The sequence below is a fragment of the Penicillium expansum genome (assembly GCF_000769745.1).
Source record: "Penicillium expansum strain MD-8 chromosome Unknown contig268, whole genome shotgun sequence".
NCBI classification, from domain to species: Eukaryota; Fungi; Ascomycota; class Eurotiomycetes; order Eurotiales; family Aspergillaceae; genus Penicillium; species Penicillium expansum.
The window spans coordinates 490,550-511,799 of record NW_015971324.1 but is presented as its reverse complement, the minus strand read 5'-3'; the positions used below and the strand labels follow the sequence as shown (position 1 = coordinate 511,799).

Genomic DNA, 21,250 nt, shown 5'->3' with positions numbered 1-21,250 from the left:
CCCTGGCAGCAACAGTAGAGCCTAGATACGACAGATTCCACACGTATCTACGAGAGACAGCCTGGACGGATTTCGAACACGACGGCGCTAGTGAATGCCTATCCGCTCACAGAGTATGCAAGTAAGCAGTGCTGGGAGCCTGTAACTGGTGAGTCTTGTCTATTGAGTAGGCTGAAACCCTGCTTGATGAGTGTACAAGTGTGATTATATGCGGGTACGAGCATAATATCGCCCTTCTGCTCATTCATTGCCCTGCCTTTGCTTGTCTACGCGTCCATCTGGATTGCACCTGGGTTAGTTGGTTATATCGGAGTCTCCGTGTCGGACAAGGTATCATATCTGCATTAGAGAGTGTTGAAGGCATGGGTATGCAGGATGCAGCTTGGATTGGTGTAATATGGAATGTCTTGAGTTGTACTTCCTTTTTCTTCCATCGGCCCTGTCTGGTCGGATTCGACATCGCTTATGCTTCGGGTCTTCATGGGGCCCGTTTGCCTGTGTTACGGGGGAAATATACATATAGCCGCACTGCGAGATGAGAATGTGGCCAGTCGGTTCATGGGATATTTCGGATCCGGGAAATGTGTGGTTCCATTATGGCTATGGCGAGGCCGAATTATGATATTGGAGGTGCTTCTGTGGCTTCGTGTCTGTATCTCTGAGTAACATCTGGATGTAAAACCCGGTGGTATTCCATTGGGATTTCACCTTGTCTGTCAAATTATTTGGTTGATTCAGTGGACGTATTAGATGCATTGGATGCATTTGTTCGACAGGGAAATATTGTTGACTTGAGTCTATCGACAGGGAGCCGTCATTGGCTCGAAGTAACAAGACATCAGATTAGGATGTCAATTGAGATCAGAATTGATGTCAACGGGGATGGTCAATTATTCCATTCCACAGACCAGTGACCTGCAATGTCTGACAAGAGGATTGCTTGAGTTATCAAAAGCGACAAGGCAGGCTTACTTCGCCAGGCTTTCCGAGCCAATAATGGTCATATCAACCGCATAGCCAAACTAGCCGAAAATTCTCACCCATGAAGCCCTAATTAGTCTCTTGCTTGATTCTTCTTGAGTCAACTGGAAGACCCAATTTGTGTTGTGGCGTTGTGAGTCAAACAATAATCTAGAACATAAGTCCCAGGCCAGAATTGCGTGTCTTAGTTAAGGCGCCTCGAAGAAATCGGTCTCCACGTGCTGTCAATGGAGAGACACGCATATTCAAGGACGAATGCATCGGCTAGGCCGGCGTTCATCAGACTCGCATTTTCGAAGCAAGGCCAGACCGATATGCAACTTGCATGAGAATAGTCGGCTTGTATTAGTTAGTCGTTGGTGTCTTGTGGTTGAAAACTTAAAATCGAGGAATCAATCGACGGTATACAATGGTGTGCACCCCAGCCAGATCAGTCGACTCCGATCTAGGCAAACGAAAATAACCCCCAAGCAAAGCTGTGAGTCGCCTGTCACCAGCAGCCAACAACCCCGCTAAAGTCCAAGGAATGATCGAACCAACAAAACCCTGGTCGGTTTCAGAAATAACACGACTGAATAAACCCTCGACGGCCAACAAAGAAACCTTGAAGGTTTGATCGGATTTGTGCCCCAACCCGTGATTACTGAAGAGAAGAGTTGAAAAGAATACGAAGGGTGAGAGGGCGGTTACGCTAAAAGCACAAACCCGCCACTGGTCTGTGTTCCCTGGGTATGGCCATGACCATGTCTCAATAATGGCATCTGCCTCGAGGACCTTGAAAGGACAAAGGCGTCGTCAGCCACCAACTCCGGGAGGTCAAAGATCTAGTTGCGACTGGTATACATTTGGAAACGCAATGAATGATCATGAAGGAGGGAATTCAAATGTGATTGGGTCTAGGTCTTTGGATCTTCACGGCTAATTCTCGTCGTTTACCTCGGAATGTGAATCTGCAAAGGATATTCGAACGATGATTCGATCTGTAAGATGTCGATGACTGTGACATATGTGCTGTTCACCCACGGTGCTGTGCAGGCGAGGGTAGTCCGCTGATCCACATAAAATCAAAAAGTGACATTCTGAAGTTTCCCAAGGTTTCTTTTGCCGCATATCCTTCTTTTTTTTTTAATCTTTTGAATTTCATCCTGGCATCAGTATTATTGGATATTTCCATTTCACATCTACAACATACAAGAGAGTAAAGTGCTACTGGCTGGAGATTAAGAACATGGCCAGCTCGCCTCGGGACTGTACCTGGCATTGCAACACGTCTTAGACCGGGGAAGAGGAGCCATTTCCCATAGGACGGCTCACCGAGTTGAAACACTTCTGCTATTTATTTTGGTTAAAGTCAAATAATCCTTAAAAAAAAGGTGAAAACAAGAAGTGGCCCCCGGATGTAGACGGAATATGTGATCTTGTGTACACTTTGTGGTATACTCCGTAGTAAGAAATGGTGTAGTCGAATTTTTTTGTACGCGTTGACTGCTCCACCATTCACAGCAACAAAGCCAAGTAAAATGTTTCTAAGGCAGAATAATTTATTCCCTGTTGGCACCGGATACCGGGAGTGCAGCGCGGTCTAGGATCGTCGAGTCGTGACCACTACGCATATTTTATTATTTATTATCGGAGCTCTAGACTCTCGAGACCGATGCCCCCTCCATGTACGGAGTACTCCGTACCTGGTATTATTAAGCCTCAAAAAAACTAATCTTGGACGTTCAAAACCCCCGAGACAAAGGCTACGTAATAGATCCTATGCTCCCCCACAATTTATATTGGCCGTGTGTCCCGAGTACATTGTATGGATTCTAGAATCCGACTACACTATATACAACATATGTTGCAGTCTACATTGTAGACAATAGCAGAGCATATGCAAGTACCCTCAGCTGGAATAGACAACAGATTTCAGTTTCTACACCGTCAAAACCTCATTGATCGTTGATCACTCATAAGCCACCGAGCGGGGGGCAAAAAGAGTATCGATTACCCCGAGCAAGGCTCCATTGAGTCAACGCGCGGTAGATTATCGAATTTGCCGAAGTCAAATGATGGGAGCAAACAGTCTTTGATGTACTTCCAAAAAGTCAAGATTCAAGACCCTGTTAGTCTCAGCGCCAGCGCTAGAGCCTGAAACCACCGCTTTGCGCTTTGCTTTGTGATGTGCTCGGGGCGCTTTACACAATCCAGACAAATTCCGAGATAAGTCCTTGTTAAGCAAAAAGTCAAAAAGCTAAAAAATAATAATACATAATGCTAGCTGATTATTGCCCCTCGCCCTGCTCTGTCTTTGAAACCTTTCGAGCATGTGGGTTGTGTGGGCTCATCCACCCCCTCTACGGAGTACCTCTGCCTTTTGACCCCTCTACGCTGGGGGCTGAAGCACAAAGTCTGGAACCAGAGATCAGCCTCAAAGACGTCAACTGATGGCTTGAGATGACCCCGTTCTGTCACACGGTCCTGTGTGCCCGAGCCCATTTGCATTTGCCCTTGATGAAGTATGCACCTCCGAGGGTCGAGGTAAAGGTCAGGTTGCTGCAATCTGTCGATGACTGCTTGGGAGAGACTAAAGAGAGACTAAAGAGAGAGGGCCACCCTATACGGAGTAGGTGGCGTGCAGTTGGATAAAATGGATCTGATCATTGTGAGACTGCAGCACTAGAAATATCCATGGATCTGGGTGCCAAGCAGTCTCACCCAACAACTTCAGGGTATGTTGTATATCACATACAATATACTCCGTATAGAACGTTGTACTCCGGACTCCGACGTCATAGAGAAACTATCTACTCCGTAAGTAAAATTAACATTTACTGACAATCTATACGATGTAATTGACACTGTAATTGACACCCAAAGGACCGGATCTGCAATTTCGAGTCTCCAATTTAATTTCACTAACTTCCTGGGTGTTGGGGTCGAATGAAAATTACTCTCAGGCTTAAAGAAAGTATCCCTCTTCGACCAAAGCGGCTATCCCCCTTTAGGTATGTTTGCATGCCGTCTCCTTCATCCCGGGAGTGGATCGAATGACGCCAGGAAGAGAAGATTAATTGCAGCAGCCTTATGCTATTGAAATTGAAAACAGAATATATAGCCTCGGGCGCATCAAATCACAGATAATCCGCAATGATAGACTCCGTACGGAGTAGATAATTGTAACCTGTGTATTACAAGGTTGCGCGGAGAAAATCCCAGATAGTGCATGCCCCGATAGCGAAACCACAATACTACGTGTGATGTTATGTGATATCGAGGAAATGACTAGGGTTTCTACAATGTTCATAATATTTACGTTGCCCTTAGTACTTTGTAGAGACCCGCAAGGATGAGAACATGCAAGGAGCCGTGCTGGGTAAGAGGCACAGCAAGGTGGTTGAACACGGCATTGAGATCCTGAGTGTGTTCGCAAGTGTAGACTGCTCTTTTTTTTGGGCCTTGCAACTGACGCATAATATATGTTACCTGAAAGGAATCAAAACGAAGGGGAAAAAATACCGAAATTCAAATGTCACAATATTCCAAGCAATTTAAAATTCCAGAGGAAGTAGATGCCGGGCGCAGAGGGCTAGTACCGGAACCCAAGCCCCGCCGTGTAATGAATGAAGGTGTTAGTATAACGTGTAATTAATATTGAGAGCCACAAAAAATATATGGTAGTTGAGACTGAGTACGGAGTAAGCGGGACATCTGTTAGTTTTACCATTATACTATAGAAGAAGCTACTCTATATAGGGTAGAGAATGTACTCCGTACAATCCCTAGGTATAGGAGCAAATACAACATCAGTCAGTGATTGACTTCAGCTTTGCTAACTTAGATCAGCCACCTGGGTACCCCAACCATTATTAACCAGGGTTAGATTCCAGATTTCGTGGGTTTCTCGTACGGAGCATACTACCCGCAACCCAAGGTGTGTAGCGGAAACTTTGGATATTTAGTCCCAATCAAGAGGCAAAATTGAAGTGTGGTTCTACGCAAAGTGCGTACAGTGCTGCGGAGGTGTTCCCAAGTGCCCCGTGACTGTGCATAGTAGGGTTGGTACATGATGGAGGTACTTCAGATACAAGGTCAAAGATGTGAGCTCTGATAATTTCTTTCCATGATAGGATGAGGTTCCGCGTGCATCGAGTCGACACACATATGTCAGTAGACGATGCACCTTCGAATTTATGACTTTGCGGGAATATCACGATCATAGCGGTCGCAGTCAACTGCATGCGCCAATGGTCGAAGGTACAACCTATCTGAGCGTGACCATCGGTGGGATCCTGGCTATAACACAAGGGATGATAGCTTCCAGACCTGATCCTTTCCAAGCGAGGTCTTTTTTTTTTCATAAAAAAAAAGCAAATTAATATATATCTTTTTTTGTTTCCACTCTTCCTGTACTCCATACAATAATTAGAGACAAAAATGGTCAGGAATAGCCTGATTGTGCCCAGGTGAACTTTGCAGGTAGTACTGTGCCGAGGAATCTCACCCGCCAAAGGCGATAGGTAAGTTGTGGAGCTGTCGGGAATTGTGCACAGTGCCGCAACCGGGATGGCAATGTAAAGACTATCCATTTCAGAAGACTCCTTTTTTTTCTATTTCCGACCCACCAAAGAGAAGAGAAGACGAAGCGAATGTAGATCAAGGGGGAAACAAAAGGGCAAAGCTCCGAGTCAAACACCTCCCAACCTTTGAAGGTGACTCCCAAGGCTTCTCTTTTTGTCTTTGTATGACTGTGACGAGTGAACACACCCTTGGCCCAAAATAGTAAAAGACGGGGGTCACTCTAGTAAGTCACCAATCATGAGTCTCTTTTAGCCCAAAGCGACTTTGAAAAAAAAAAAGAAAAAAAGAAAATTGAAAAAAGAATAAAAATTGAAACCATCGACAACAGCATGGATCGTCTAACAAGATGGAGCACTATGACACAGTGGACTTTTCCTTGTTCAAATCCACCTTCTCTGTCTGGGGTTCTAGAAACGAAACATCTTCCGTGGCGGTGGCTCAGAAACCAAAGAAAGTGGAGAGAGAGAGAGAGAGCAATTTCTTTTATTAAATTTCGCCCGATCGTTAATGAAGGTCCACGATTTGCTAACCCAACACCTGGTTCTCAGCTTGACCGTGGGTTTGCCACCAAAATAGCACACTTGGATCGTCCCTAGGGAAGTTTGGAGGTTACCCAAGTTGCCTGGTTTCGGATGTGAACTGGTGGTGTGATAAACCCAAGTGTCTTTGGTGTCCACCCGATGATCTTTCGGGGATGAAGGTTTCTTGAGATTCAAGTGGTTCAATACTTCGTATGTTGTATGCCTTTTGCATGCGTCTAGGGGGAGACATCTGGAGTCTACTAAATGGATGTGTGCTCCGTGCGTGCTTACTGTGAAAGAGACCACACCCACTTTGTACCTAAGTAGACAGACTAGACTACTTCCATGTCATGGTACCAGGATGTCAATACTCCGTAATAATTTGCGAGTGAGCACATTTCACATTTCACATTTCTGGGCACAATCATCTCGGCTTTTTCTCGAAGGGATGACCGTTGGGACGCCACGAGTGGCCGATGGATTCCAATTCCACCAGCCGATCTGGGCCCGTTGCACCCTTTCGGCTTTTCTAGCCTACTGCACTAGATCACAAGTTCATAGGTGCAACTACATGCCACCTTACGTGAGGGTTGTCACGTCTACAAAGTATAGATAGGTCAAACAGTGTTTTGAGTGAAACAGCCAATTGTTCCCACTGGGGGCAACAGTCCCGGTATATGCCACTCCAGGCTCGGCTTAACGCAGGGTTTAGACGGCACATAAATACCGACAGAGGTACCATTAGTACTTCGTAGTTTGTAGTAAAGTACAGAGTACCAAGTACTTCGTAGGTATGTGGTGACCAACCTGTGGGAGGTACGGAGTACGGAGTAGTAAAAAATACCTTGGGGAAGTCCAGTGCATAAGAGCCGGACGAATCAGACAACGGGATTCCGGCCCTCCCCCGAGGCTCCTGAACTATCAAATTGGTCCATCACTGGGATAGTATCCTGTAATTATGATGAATTCCCCCTGAATCATAAACAGGAAAGTCGTCCGGAACAGTGGGCTGCAGGGGAGACGCGGGATGAGCCCAAGACTTTAGAACACGAAAAGACACGAACATGTCCAAATAATTAGTTATTAGTTATCTCCGAACCCGTCCATAAACCCATAATATGGGAATGAACCAATGGCTGATAGTAAGAAGTCGGGGAGTACGCGAGCACAGGTGTGATAGAACTGGAAGCAAGCAGATGAAAGTATGAAAGCCCATGGACCGTGGTCCGGTCGTACACGGGATAAATTAGCAAAAAAAAGAAAAAGAAAAGAAAAAGAAAAGAGAAATGAGAAAAGGGAAATTTGGTCTGAGACTTTTTAGTGGACCATTCTTGGTACTGTGGTATACTGTATTATACGTGTATTTTATAAAATTGTCCTATTTGATTGGTCAGATTATTAGTAATTTTTGCCTTCTTACATAAGAATGCACCATTCTTACCGAGACTCCCGATCTTCTCTCTCTTTGGTCTCTTGGTCTCTGTCCTCAACCAAGTAATTGATCTTCCATTCTCTTATTATTGGTTTCTTTTTTTTTGGTTCATTCCTTTGCCTTCCCACAGTACTCCGTACTCCGTACTATGTACATCCAACTACCCAGCCACCGTGCTCAAACCTCCCTAGGCCCCGCGCTTCCCGGCAACCCCCCCCCTTTAGCCCTTTTCTCTTTGCAGGACGGAGGCGTACCTACATGCTTGCGCACCCTCACAGCCCTTCACCTCGCATAACACGGTTTGGTAATTTATTAACGCTAAACCCGACTTATTATTGGATCTGATATGGGTCTCAGGATTGAACCTCCCTTCTCTCTTTTGATTTCAACTTGATTCCCAACTTGATTTGGGNTTTTTTTTTTTTTTTTTTTTTGCTTTCACTAGTCCCACGCTCAGTCAACTTTGGTCATTTTACTGCAAATGTGAGGCCGGGACCAGGTAAACATTCTGTGACCTACCCTTTTTAGTTACATCCACTTGTTGACCACCCCGTGGCTCTGACATCAACCGGTATTTTCACTTGATTATTTTGTTACCTTCGTTACCTTGTTACTTTTATTGCCTTGTTACCCTGTTACCCTATTGGATATAATTTGGATTATTATTTTCCAAATCTAGATTGACCAAACCCGGAACCCAAACGAGCCCAGAAAGGAGGATCAACCTGGACCTGCGTCCGGGTCAAACTCTGTGTATGGCCACTATCGCTTTCTCCGGATGGGGTCTGTGGACTTGGTTAATGGAGATGATGCCTTGACTACAAATTTATTATTTTATTTTTGTGATTATTTTCGATTATTTTTTGCATTTTCCTGTATTTTTTTTTCTTTCCTCATCTCTGAGTGGAGCAGCCGGATCTCTCTGGTTTATCACTACTTTCCTTATATGGGCCTATCGTGGCTACTCTATATACATCATTCAAACTCCCTGTCAAAGGTCTATATTCACTTTTCCCTCACTTTGAAGTATCTCTGTTCGCCCTGTTCTCCTTGATTGCATTCCAATTGAGCAATTCATCATTTATTGTCTATTGCTTGGCTCTATTCTCACCTTTTAAGAACTAAGAACATGGGTCACTGAAACTCCTCGGTTCTCTCCGCCGACGCCTTTATTTGCTTTGATCAAAAAAAAAAAAAGAAATAAAACTCCATGTGTCGACCTCTCTGTTCATCACTCACTCTTTCCCTATGTCTTCCACTGTGGACTTCCATTCCTCCTTTTCGACACTGGGAGTTCCAACCATCGACCTGACTGAGGATCACCCGTTGAAGGCCCTTGAGAGCCAAACCTCGGGATCCTCTCGGACTGTTCCCATTCGGAACGGTCTACCCACCCCTCCGCACGATATGACAGGCCTCACATACAATGCCATGCCGCCGATCGCATATGGGGGGAAACCAAACGGGGTGCCATCTCACCTCTATAGCCATTCGCGCCCCCAGTTCGATTCCATTTCCTCATCCATGATGGCCATGAAACCACAAAGCCACGCCGCGGCTAAAGAAGACTGCGCAACGGAACCAACTGCTCAGAAGAAGTCAACTGGTGGCACTGGGTCGCAGCTCCGCATTCCTTCATCTATCAACAACAGCAAGGGCAGTCTGGCTGAGTTTGCAGCTCAGGTGAGAATTCCCGGGTCTACAGAAGTGATTTCATGACTTGAACTAACGTTTCTGTTCCGTTTTAGATGACTTGTCTGTTCTGGTTCGAAAAGACCTCGAAACTGCAAGCCATCGAAGACCGCCAACATCCCGTTCCTTCCCTGGTCGCTGAGGCCGTACCCACCGTCGGATTTCAGAAATGGGTTGCCACGATTCTCTCCACTACCCAAGTCAGCCAAAACGTCATTCTACTTGCCCTTCTATTTATCTACCGCTTGAAGAAGTTCAATTCTGGGGTCAAGGGTAAGAAAGGCAGCGAGTTCCGGTTGATGACGGTTGCGTTGATGCTCGGCAATAAATGTGAGTATTCTTATCGGGCTCACCGCCTTGACTTTAATTGGAAAAAATAGCTGACTCATCCACAGACCTCGACGATAACACTTACACCAATAAGACGTGGGCTGAGGTATCGGGTATTGCGGTGCACGAGATTCACATCATGGAGGTCGAGTTTTTGAGCAACATTCGCTATGATCTGTTCTCCTCTGAGACCGAATGGTCCCGGTGGCACACCAAGCTAGGACTCTTCGGGGACTACTTTAACCAGGCCTCGATGCTACCCGTCGAATCAGCCGCCATGCTCCGTGTCTCGCCTCCCCGCGTGCAGTCGCAGTCGCCATCGGCCAAGTTGCCGTCGCCTAGCACCGATGCTTTCCGATCCCAGCCGCCGCCCAATTGGTATATGCCACCTAATGGATTGCCATACTCACTGCCACCACAACACCTAGGCGGCGAGGCTGCGCTGGGGGGCTCTCGGAAACGAAGCCGCGATGAGAATGATGAGCTTCATCCGACCAAACGGCTTGCGCTTTCTTCCGCCACATCTGCTCCTTCGATGACGGTCCCGGTGACTGCCATGAATGCGATGCCCACCCTGCCACCCGTCTTGACTCCCACCCCTGCCCCAGTGGCACCGATGAACGTTTCTCGTCTTCCGCCTCCACTTCCGACTTCTTATCCCGCGCCCCAGACGCTTCCTCCCACAGCACCTTCCCACCTTCCCGCTATTATGCCTCCTATCTACAATCGACCGGCGAATTGGCAACAGATGCCTCCTCTCTCCGTGCCCCCGATGCCATCTAGCATGTACACCACCCCTTCATTGCCAGAACTAGGCCGGCACCACCAAAGCCCGTTTGGTGTGTCTTCTGCTACCGTCTCGCCGGCTGGTTCAGCCTATTCCGTCCACACTCCGCAGACTCACCTCTCTCCTTCCTTCTTCCTCGCCAACCGCAATTCACCTTACCGGCCAGTGCGTTCCGTCAACACCCTGTTGATTCCACCCCCGTCAAGCTCTCTGCAGCAGCAGCGCAATGTTCCGTTTGATCATATGCACTACCAGTCGCTTGGAAAGGGTAATACGTCTCGCAAGACCGGCCTGCTGCCCTACATCCAACCTGATGCCTGGAATCAAGCCCCTTACCTGCACCCTATCTACCCACCTACCGGTTACTCTAGTTGACGCATTCTGTACCCCTGTTCTTACCACTCTCATCTCCTGAGTTTATGACTTCACCGCGCCACGACCCGTCACACGAGAGAAAAAAATCATCTCATTCATTGTACACCTTACTATCCCCTTCTCTTGCTTGTCTTCCTATTTCGACTGCACAGACTTCTTTTTTTTTTTTTTCACGATTTTATCTGGCATATCTTCGGCGCTCCATTTTAGAAGGAAATCGGGTTTCGCCTCCCTGCAGACGAGATTAACCTCGGGGATGGCATCTACGGCGTTCTTATTGACTTTAATTTCGCCCATCTCCGTCGAGTGTGCTTCAAAGCACATCGGCATTGTACTGCCCCTATCGCATTTTGCATACATACGGCGTTTTACTTCAGCAGACTTAGCTTTAGCTCAGCAGCATATGAATCTAGATTTACCAAATGGTAATTTTTTTATTCTCTCGAAACGTCCGATGTTTTCAATGTATAATATTACTTGATGTTGTAGTGGAGGTAGCTACATACATACATAGTAAAGGGCTCGAGTTGAAGATATACAGTGACCCAGTTACCTGACTGCTTGAATCCACACCGATAAATGTATTAGAAATGGGATATAACAAACACATGTTTGAGTCATCCATCAAAATGGCTTATATCGTTAAAGAAATAATTCGAATGAGCAACACAGTCCCCAGTGTCTAGGTCAACCTCTGTACGAAGTACTGTGTAGCATGCTGTACGGAGTACGGAGTAGTTAGGGCCATTCCGGAGTCGGATCAAACATAATCCGTCCCGACAGAGATCTCGAAACTCACTACCAAACCAGCGAATCCAACACCAGACAGTCCATAACCACAATCACACACCATGTCTCCCCGGCTGATGGGGCTGCCTACGCAGCTGGCACAATTTTCTGCCCGGTCCTTCCAACAGGCTTCCCCACTCGCCTTCCTCCTCCCACAATCCCAGCAAACCCGCAACACTTCCATCCTAGCCTCCCTCTCCGACAACCCGACTGCCTACAACAAGCGCATCCGTCGAGGCCGTGGTCCCGCCTCAGGCAAGGGTAAGACCTCGGGTCGTGGCCACAAGGGTCAAGGCCAGCACGGCAAAGTCCCAGCAGGCTTCAATGGCGGTCAGACAAAGGATATCATCGTGCACGGCGAGCGCGGCGGCGTCAACATGTAAGTGGACCTCGTGAAAACCCCCCTAATTCCCAAAATCACCTCTCTAATCAATCCTTTTCTTCGGATCCAGCTTCTCTGTCGACATGGCAACCGTCAACCTCGACCGACTCCAATACTGGATCGACCAAGGCCGCATCAACCCCAAACTCCCGATCACAATGAAAGAGCTCTACAAGAGCGGGTGCATCAGCCGACCCATCGACGGCCTCAAGATCCTCGGCGACGGCGCCGAAACCCTGAAACAGCCAATTCACGTCGTTGCCTCGCGCGTCTCCGCCTCCGCCATCACCGCCATCGAAGGCGCCGGCGGCTCAGTGACTACCCGCTACTACACGCGGCCATCGATCCGTCGTATCCTGGATGGCGAGACACATAGCTTCCTGTCCACTGCGTGGGCGCGCGAAAGTGGATCCGAGCAGCTCTACAAACTCGCTGGCGTTCGACCTACGGCGGCATGGATGAAGTGGAGTACTGTGGTCAACAACCGGCAATTGAAGTTCCGGCTGCCGGATCCCACGAAACGTAAGGATATTGAGTACTACCGTGATCCTGCGCACCGGGGATACCTTGCACATCTGCTTAAGCCCCTTGAGGGACCTAGTTTGTTCTTCCGCTCTTCCGAGGAGAGGAAGTCTACTGCTGGTGTTAAGAAGGAGAAGGTTCTGCCCGAGAACAGGCTTTGGTAGGCTTGAGAGGGTTTGGGGAGCATCTCATACTTGATCTCCTGTTGTTCGTCTGTTTGGCACTGTTCTTTTAGGGCTGGTTTAGACTGGTCTGCTGTATATGTATAAATATGTTCTGTTGGATATGTTAGGCTTTTCAATTAGATGCTTCTCGGCCTTTTTCTTCTGTTCTATGACCCTAAAGATCTTTCATTCTACCAAATGACCTATAACCACCTCGAAGTTTACGTATTCATTGAATATATCCCTGGTTTGACATGGAGAAGTTGTTAGGAATTCTATATATCAACCAGGATTCTTCTACAGGGTAACTAAAACACTAAGAATGAAAGAAACTTATGAAAAGTACATTCAAAGACAATATCAGAATGTTGTCTTGAATAAGATGTCGCTAGTATCACATTGAGCTAGATGATATATCAGATTACCAAAGTCCCAGGTCGTCAAGGATAAGAGGCCGCATGAGCGGGCGATTATTCTTGCGAATTGCAATGGAATACACATGGGCATAGCTTAATTTGTACTAAAAAAGAGGCCAGCTACCTGGACAGATATCTCATCAAATTGAGTAGAGAAGACAAAGCGAGATCAGAGTAGAGGAATCAAAGATCCGTAGATATAAAAGTACACTAGTAGAAGCAAATGACCAAGCTAAGTTGACACACAAAGCAAAAAACTGAAGCGATGAATGCTCATGCAACGCGACCAAATGGCAATAAAAAGATGAAACGCCACGTCTGCTATAAGAGTAAGTCATAATCGTCCGTCTCGTGATACCAAAGCCTAAGCCAGAACCAAACCAAACCCAAAATGAAAAAGCAAGAATCAGGAATGCGCTGCGAGGGGAATATCGAGAATAGATTGTGGTAAAACACAAAAAGAAAAGGCACATGCTGGCAGTCTTGAGCCACAGCAGAGCAAAAAATCAATAAGGTAAAGTAAAGCAAAACGGAGGGGTATCATAGTGATTTTAAAGGCTCCCCAAAGCATCGGCGCTTGTTGATTTTTCAGCGCCGGGAAAGAGAGCCATCACATCGTAGGACGTTAAAATGTTGAAACAATCTCATCTGCCTTGGAGTCCAAGTGTAAAGGCAGGATATGTGATTCCTAATCATTGAATGGAAGAAGAAAAGACGAGCAAAGCTCATAGTCTCCATACAGCGTCGGGCGAAGGTTCATCTGTCTCATGAACCTCTCGTAGCCAGGACGAAGCTAGGATACCACGGATAGTCAAACGCCTGTTGGGGTCCATCTCGAGGCACCCGCGGATCAGGTCGAGAGCACACTGGCGATCTTGGCGAAGGTGGCCGTCCATAGTATCACCAAATACGGCATTGGAATTCCAGGTGCCGCTGAGAATATTTGCTTGGATGCGAGGAGCGAAAGAGTCTTGGAAAGGCCGTGAGCCGACGATGATGGTATAAACGATAACGCCAAAGGCCCAGATGTCAACGGAAGGGTGAACGACACCGGCTACTGATTGAAGCAGTTCAGGCGATGCGTATTCTAGGCTACCCGCAACGCTGGTACTGGATCCTGCAGGGCCCATTTGCTGAGGCGGGGGCCGGTCAGCAGCATCCTCGTAGGGATCGGGAGAGTCGCCACCGTTGTCAATGGACATCCATTCTGCCATTCCGAAATCACACAGTACCAAGTTCGAAGACGTCGTGCCGTCAGCAGACTCAATAGGATCAAGCAAGCAGTTCTCTAGCTTGATGTCTCGGTGAACCACGCGGGCATCTTCGTGCAGGTAACGGATCGCACAGGCTAATTGGTATACATATTTCTTTGCTGATTGCGTATCTAGACCGGACCGATTTTGCCGGACTAGGTCGAAGAGAGTGCCACCAATAGCAAGCTTGGTGAAGCAAAACGTGGCGTACTCTGTTTCGTACACGGCATCGAGCGTTAATACATGCGGGTGGCTGAGGTACCGCCAGACTCGCACTTCGTGGTCAAACTCGGCTTGCACTTCGTCGTTTTCATGTTCGCTTCGCCCTGTAATCTGCTTTTTTACGATCTTCACGGCAAGTCTTTTGGTTTCACCGTGTCTTTCGGCCTTGTACGCCTCTTTAACCACACTGAAACCCCCAAAGCCAATTTGCTTTCCGAGAACATAGTCATCTCCAACCATCTGGCCTTCGTCATCAGGCTGGGGAGCAGGCTCTTCAACGTTGTTCCACATGGAAAGAAACATACTGGCGGGCGACTTGCCACTCGAGTTGGTCGATCGTCGAGAACTGTGTCGGGTGGGGTTCCGAAGACTGCTGCTGCGATCGAGGGTAGAGCTGCGTTTGCTTCCAAAAGGTGTTGCGATCCCTCCAGACCAAGAGCTGCTGCGGTCTTCAGGTGATGCAAAGGATTGAGTTGGGGATGGTACGCAAAATGGCGACAGCAAAGTGTGACTGGAATAATCAGGAGGGGTTCGTACCTCGTCCGTGACCGGAGATACCGTCGACTGCGATGTCAGGGATGTCGGACGATCGAGCTCTGAGCCCGCGGTCGAGCCATTCTCAAATCTCGTAAAGGGCCGGGCTCGGGATTCCCCGGTCGGGAGACTCCGATCCAGAGATCGTTTGGGACTCCAGCTCGGGGACTCGTTCCGTTCGACATGCTCATCATCTTGTGAAAGAGCATTTCGGAGTCCAGAGCTACGAGACTCAAATCTTTGCGGTGGACGGTTCTTCACATCTCCCATCGACAGTGGCTCTTCCAGTGAGATTTGGTTACCTGAGTCCACAGAGACCTTCGGGTTGAAAGAGATCGAAGGTCGACGGGTGTGTAGATAGCTGTCGTAGTTGTCGAGAGGGGACCCCTGCACGTCATCGGGCTTGTGCGGGAAGTTGTCGGCATCGTCTGGGTGATGCTGCTCATCGTGTCGAGGGACGGAGATAGGAGGGGTCGCTGAGTGTAGATCACTTATCAAACTGCGGTCTTCATCAGTATCGTGGCGACGCGCATAATCATGAGATTGATTGGTGTGATCGCTCTCGATACCATCGCCCACTGTTGTCGCTTTCCTCCCAGAATTTTCATTCGCCCATTTATGCTTATTCCGCTCATGAAACTTCGTTTCAATCCTTAAACCTGCCAACCCACTTGCCAATCCGGCCCTCTCGCTATGTGCCATGCCCTAACGAGGAACACGTGGTGGAAATTGTTGTATTGTCAGCCCGTGATAGGCTTGCAGTAGGGTTATATAACCCTCTGCTTGGCTTTGTTCGATATGCTTCCCGATGGCTGTTGAAGATGTTATAATTGTGGGGGTGATAGCGTCAAAAGTGGGGACAGAACGTTTGATATGGTGAAAGTAAAGGAACTCGTAATTGAGAAGGGGTTGAACTTGAAGATTGAAAGGGACAGTCGAGATGAAACACGGTGGGTACCAACAAAGGTAGTCAGAGATGAATAGAAAGTGAGGTATTGGTCAAGTAGTTCGGTACTGAGAGGGGAAGAAAAACCGGGGAAACCCGGATGATGACGAGAATACCGAATCACATGACTAAAGGGCAGCCCTGGCCCTAATTTCCCCATATGGTCATACAGTGAGAAATAGGGGCCCATTGGGTAATTAATACATTACATATGTATGTATCACTTTGATTGTTTCTCCACAGTATCGTGTAGTCTGTATAGAGTGCCAAAAGAGATATTATTTATAACTTAGCTGCCTAGAAAAATCCCAATACATTTATAATAACATAGTAGACATACAAAGGCCACTACAAACACAGAAGCTCTAGCTAGTCGGCCATTATTGCGTGCCCGCATATGGGTTCAGGGGTCAAGCCATAGTTTTAACCGCGCGCAAGGGGCGCTTGTTTGGGAATACCTCCTTTTGGCTTTTGGAGATGTGAAAGGAGTTACTAACTATTCAGACTCGACGTCGCCTCGGCAGACATCTCCTTATTCCTTTTTTTTTTTTCTAATTCTTGTTCTCTTTTTCTCATTGTCGCTCTGGCAGTAATTTCTTTCTCCTTGTGTCGACCTCCGTGCTGGACCGAAGTGCAGACCAGCCCCCACCATTCTCATTCAAGGCGCTGTCTCTCATTCAAATCAATTCACCAAGTGCCCGTGACTCTCAGTCGAGTTTGTTTTACTGTCTAGTATTCGTGTTTCTATCTTGATACAGGAAATTTGGAGGCTCGCGCATTGCTTTCGTCCTGCGCTTGTCTTCTAACTTCCATATTCCTGAATCGCTAGTCACTCCTTGCGCTCACGAATTGTTTCAATCCCATTGCTCTCGATAACACACTCATTTACCCTGCAACATGACTAGGCCTCAGATGATCCGAGCTGGTAAGTCAAATGCTTCTGGGGCGCGAGGGCAATTGGCTTGAAGTTGAAGGTGTTGACCGCCACCTCTAGACACCTTGGACCTCCAAGATCACGATACCCCTTCCGCCAAAGATCACACAAAACAACCCGAACATCCAGATCCTCTTGGGAGCGGCCGGCCTGCTCCCCATCAAGAACTCTCTATTCGCCATGCTGAACAAGATTCGCAGGCGGAGACAAAGGGCGGACCAGACAAAAATAACGATTACCGCGGCGACAAGGAGGTGTATCGAGAACCAGATGATGAGGAAGACGATGAGGATGAAAATCACTACGACCATGAAGATGGCGACCTGGCAGACGGTGAAAGCGACGATATGATGGACGATGACATGATGGACAAAATCTCCAGTTCGCCCTCTATCGATGACGGTACGGACTCTCGGGAATTATAGGCATTACCCGGGCATTGGCTGATGTTATACAGAGGATATCGATTTTGAGTTTGTATATGCGCTTCATAACTTTGTCGCAACGGTCGATGGGCAAGCAAATGCCGCAAAGGGTGATACTATGGTTCTTCTTGATGACAGCAACAGCTACTGGTGGCTTGTGCGCGTGGTGAAGGATGGCAGCATTGGTTACCTCCCTGCAGAACACATCGAAACGCCAACCGAAAGGCTTGCCAGATTGAATAAACACAGAAACGTGGATCTGTCTGCGACCATGTTGGGTGACAATAACGAAAAGTCGAAGAATCCCCTGAAGAAGGCCATGCGCCGTCGGAATGCGAAGACCGTCAACTTCGGGCCGCCAACGTACATCGACGCCTCCGACGTCGACTACTCAACGGACGAGGATTCCGAACACGGCGACTTTTTCAACGATGACGAGGACGGAGAAGAGGAAGATGTGCAAGAGCAAGCTGAAGATATTGTTGTGGAACCTCTTAGGCCCAAATCCCAGAAAGAAGGCTCCACAGAGCATGCCGATGGCAACGGTTCAGAGAAACAAGATTTGCAGCGTTCAAGTTCTGATCGACGCCCGTCTAGTGAAGAGTTCTTTGAGGCCGAAGGTAAACACACTCAATTCAACTGCTCTCGGGTCGTATTTGGAACTCACTTTTACGAAGCAGAACCCACCGTCAGTAGATCCAGAAATGGCACTGTACGGAACACCGATTCCTTCTTCAAAGACGACACAGCCGAGCCTAAGAAGATTTCCCTCACACCAAATCTCCTGCGCGATATTCGCGATGAAAACAGCACAAACACCTTGGCTGAGTGGAAAGAGGTATGTTTCCCACCGTGTGTTTATCCAAAGATTAGTTAGCTGACGTTTTGGTAAAGCCTCGTGGAAGCTTTGAGTCCATTGAAAAGGGCTCTAACTCACAGGACAAAATCAAAGAGAAAGAGGAGAAGAAGCGAAAAGAAAAGAAACCTGGGATGCTCAGCGGGCTATTCAAGCGCAAGAAGAGTAAAGATGACATTGACGACCCAGAGAGGTCTTCTGCAGATTCAGGATTCCGCACATCACCCCAGCCCAAGACCTCGATGGACTCAATCTCGTCAAAGTCTGTGTCCCCCGAACAACAGCGGCCATCCAAGCCCCAGAAAGCCTCGAACAACAAGCTACACAAGCAGCCCCCAGGAATCATGAAGGTTGATCCAGTCCTTGACCCTACGATGGCCGAGTTTGCTAGGGCCAACGAGGCCATAAACCAGAGTCAGGGCAACAAGAGCATTCGACAGGTGCCACTGCAAGAAGAACGAGAAAGCAGCTACGAAGACTGCGAAATTGTGTTACAATCGCCTATTAGCCAATCGAGTGCTTCCAAGGACCCCTTTGCTAATCCGCTCGAATCTATCGACTCCCTGGAGTCGCCTGTTGATCGACCATCCAGTGAAGCTCAATGGAGAGAACCCAATGATACAGGCCGCACGACAACTAGATCCACGTCCGTTACATCTCCACCCCAGAAATTCGTTCCTCCGCTGGTAGCTAGAGATGAGTCGGAGTCCCCTGTCAATATTTCTCCCGTGGAGGCTTACTCCCCCGTGAGCGCGCGCGGCTCAACAAATAATGTCTCTCATCGAGAAGTACGCTCTCTCTCGCCACCGTCTCCACCATCGTCCCCCGGACAGGACGTCAATAACCTCAAGGGTAGCACGACTGCTCCCGCCTCGTTCGACACCCTTTCTGTGGATACCCCGACGTGGAGCGACTCCAGTCTACGATCATACATGGACGAAGAAAACGACATTCGCGACTTGTTTATAATTGTCCACGACAAATCAAATGTACCTCCCGCTGGCCCTGACCATCCCATCACCGGTCGTCTCTTCAAGGAAGAAAGCAAGAGACTCAAGGAGATGAACAATCAGCTTGACGATATGCTTGTGAACTGGATGTCACAGCGAGCTAACAGCTCGACCTCGACTCGTGGCATTCGAAGTCCACCAGTGTAACCGAGTGTGTATGAATCTTTTGAAACCAAACCCATGTGTTGATAGGCGGTTCGCCTTGCATGGTGATGAAGGCCAGGATGCTTTTGGATGTGCTGGGCGCATCACTTTTGGCCCTTATTCTTTCCTTTCACCTTTGATTTTTTTTTTCCCTTTCCGTATTGTGTCTTGATGCCACTGCTTGGCGCAAATTCTTGTTCTGCATTTTTCCATCGCTCTAGGGAGCGATGTGACCCTGAACGTCTAACGGCCAGCTCTATTTACACCATGCTTTCCATCTTTTTCTTCGATTTTCACCGGAATACCCCGACTCATCCATATTCAGTTTTGTTTCTTTCACATCTTGTCATCCAAGGTTAAACTGGCGTATCTCAATCCAATATCAGTTGCCGAACATATTTTTCTAGAAAAATAAACAAACCATTAGAAGGCACACCCCTCCACTGTATGCAGAGAAGCAAGTGATCAGTGTCTGATTGGAGAGCAGGTGCATCCCGGAAGCGTGCGGGCAGGTCAGCCGCACAAGTCATCTGTCTTAAGACATACATAGGTACATAAAACCCTTTTCGTGTTCCCCAGGAGTTCTTGATATGACAGGTTTTCTTTGACTTATTTGTCGCATCACCATGGCAGATCCATACAACACTTACTCACACTCAACGCCTGCGCCGAGCGGGGTTGGCTACTACCCACCAGAGGATCAGCCGCAGTACCCGGAATATGGCCACCAGCAGCCATATGGGAACCAAGAGACATATCATAACTCTGGATCAGAGCAATACAACCCCGGATCAGAGCCTTATGAGCCCACTCCAAACCCAAACCAAACCTATGCTCCACAGCAAAGTTCATATCACCTCGCGCCCGAGCCATATGGATCCTCCATGGAGAGAAGCTATACGCCGACAGGGCAGCCAGACTACCTTGGGCCAGTGACTCCGACAGGATACGAACATGTGCAAGACAAAATCCCCGAGAACGCAGGATACTAGTGAGTGGACAATACATACCCAGCTGTGAGAATGGGCACTAACACAGAGCCCTAGCAATGACCATCCAGCAGACCAACCACGGTACACACCCTCAGGTAGTCCCCACCCTCCCGCCGTTCATGTATCGGAGCCAGAGGATTCCCAACGCAATGGCGAACAGCGCTCCGATACTGACACCGATACTGACCGGGGTATGGACCGTGGGATTGGGGGTTCGCTCGCTGGCGGCGTGGCGGGCTATTACCTCGGTCATAAGAAGGAACATGGCTTGCTGGGTGCGATTGGTGGTGCTCTACTCGGGAACTTTCTGGAGGACAAAGTGAAGGATCACAAGAAAAATGACGATGATAGCGAACATGAGCATGATCACGATGATCATCATCGCCGTCGTCGTCATCACCATCACCACCACCACCATGGCCATGGCCATGGCCATCGCAGCCATTCGAGGGACAGTAGTCATAGCGGTCATAGCGGGCACTCTCATAGTTCTCGTCACACCAGCTACTCAAGGCACCGCCATGAGGATGAATACTGAGCAGATCTCGACATCAGACAGTGTTCTTTTGCCTAGGGTTTCTTTTCTTCCACTCTTTCCTTTATGGTGTTTCAATTTTAGCCTTATGCCATGTAATATGGGTTATTTGATTTCCTTTGCTCGGGACTTGGTATCTATCTAGAGACAGTATTCTTGTCTTGATACTTTTCTTTTCTTTTCTTTTTTTCTTCTTGGCTCGAGAAGTCTCTGGTTGATCAGCACCTTCTGTACTCTCCCACGAAGACTCCATTTCAGCATGTGCAACATGAATTCAAACCTTCCTGAAAACCGAATCGATGATTATGCATAATGAGAGAATAATTCTTTGATCATATTGGCTTGCAAACGAAATACCCATGTGATCAACCCATGTACCAGTCCTCCTGGTCACGAACTCGTAAGCTCACTGGTCAGCGGGAAGCGACAAGAGCTTTGATTT

General features: G+C 47.9%; 6 protein-coding genes across 6 annotated transcripts; 5 read left to right on the top strand and 1 right to left on the bottom strand.

Moving 5' to 3' along the window:
• Positions 1 to 3,240: 3,240 nt before the first annotated feature.
• PEX2_078830 (uncharacterized protein) lies at positions 3,241 to 3,414 on the top strand (the record flags this gene model as incomplete). Its single annotated transcript, XM_016745153.1, has 1 exon — positions 3,241 to 3,414. One exon carries the CDS (start codon positions 3,241 to 3,243, stop codon positions 3,412 to 3,414), a length of 174 nt encoding a protein of 57 aa, XP_016598071.1.
• Positions 3,415 to 8,748: 5,334 nt separating this feature from the next.
• On the top strand, positions 8,749 to 10,684 carry PEX2_078820 (uncharacterized protein; the record flags this gene model as incomplete). The annotated part of the gene is made up of 3 exons (XM_016745152.1): positions 8,749 to 9,183; positions 9,249 to 9,522; positions 9,588 to 10,684. The coding sequence occupies 3 exons, from the start codon at positions 8,749 to 8,751 to the stop codon at positions 10,682 to 10,684; spliced, it is 1,806 nt and encodes a 601-aa protein (XP_016598070.1).
• An 851-nt stretch (positions 10,685 to 11,535) lies between these two features.
• Positions 11,536 to 12,541, top strand: PEX2_078810 (mitochondrial 54S ribosomal protein uL15m; the record flags this gene model as incomplete). The annotated part of the gene is made up of 2 exons (XM_016745151.1): positions 11,536 to 11,852; positions 11,926 to 12,541. 2 exons carry the CDS (start codon positions 11,536 to 11,538, stop codon positions 12,539 to 12,541), a joined length of 933 nt encoding a protein of 310 aa, XP_016598069.1.
• A 1,141-nt stretch (positions 12,542 to 13,682) lies between these two features.
• Positions 13,683 to 15,668, bottom strand: PEX2_078800 (serine/threonine-protein kinase; the record flags this gene model as incomplete). The annotated part of the gene is made up of 1 exon (XM_016745150.1): positions 13,683 to 15,668. The coding sequence occupies one exon, from the start codon at positions 15,666 to 15,668 to the stop codon at positions 13,683 to 13,685; it is 1,986 nt and encodes a 661-aa protein (XP_016598068.1).
• Positions 15,669 to 16,809: 1,141 nt separating this feature from the next.
• Positions 16,810 to 19,284, top strand: PEX2_078790 (SH3 domain-containing protein; the record flags this gene model as incomplete). Its single annotated transcript, XM_016745149.1, has 4 exons — positions 16,810 to 16,837; positions 16,907 to 17,248; positions 17,304 to 18,109; positions 18,166 to 19,284. The coding sequence occupies 4 exons, from the start codon at positions 16,810 to 16,812 to the stop codon at positions 19,282 to 19,284; spliced, it is 2,295 nt and encodes a 764-aa protein (XP_016598067.1).
• Positions 19,285 to 19,907: 623 nt separating this feature from the next.
• PEX2_078780 (uncharacterized protein) lies at positions 19,908 to 20,811 on the top strand (the record flags this gene model as incomplete). The annotated part of the gene is made up of 2 exons (XM_016745148.1): positions 19,908 to 20,272; positions 20,328 to 20,811. 2 exons carry the CDS (start codon positions 19,908 to 19,910, stop codon positions 20,809 to 20,811), a joined length of 849 nt encoding a protein of 282 aa, XP_016598066.1.
• Positions 20,812 to 21,250: the final 439 nt, after the last annotated feature.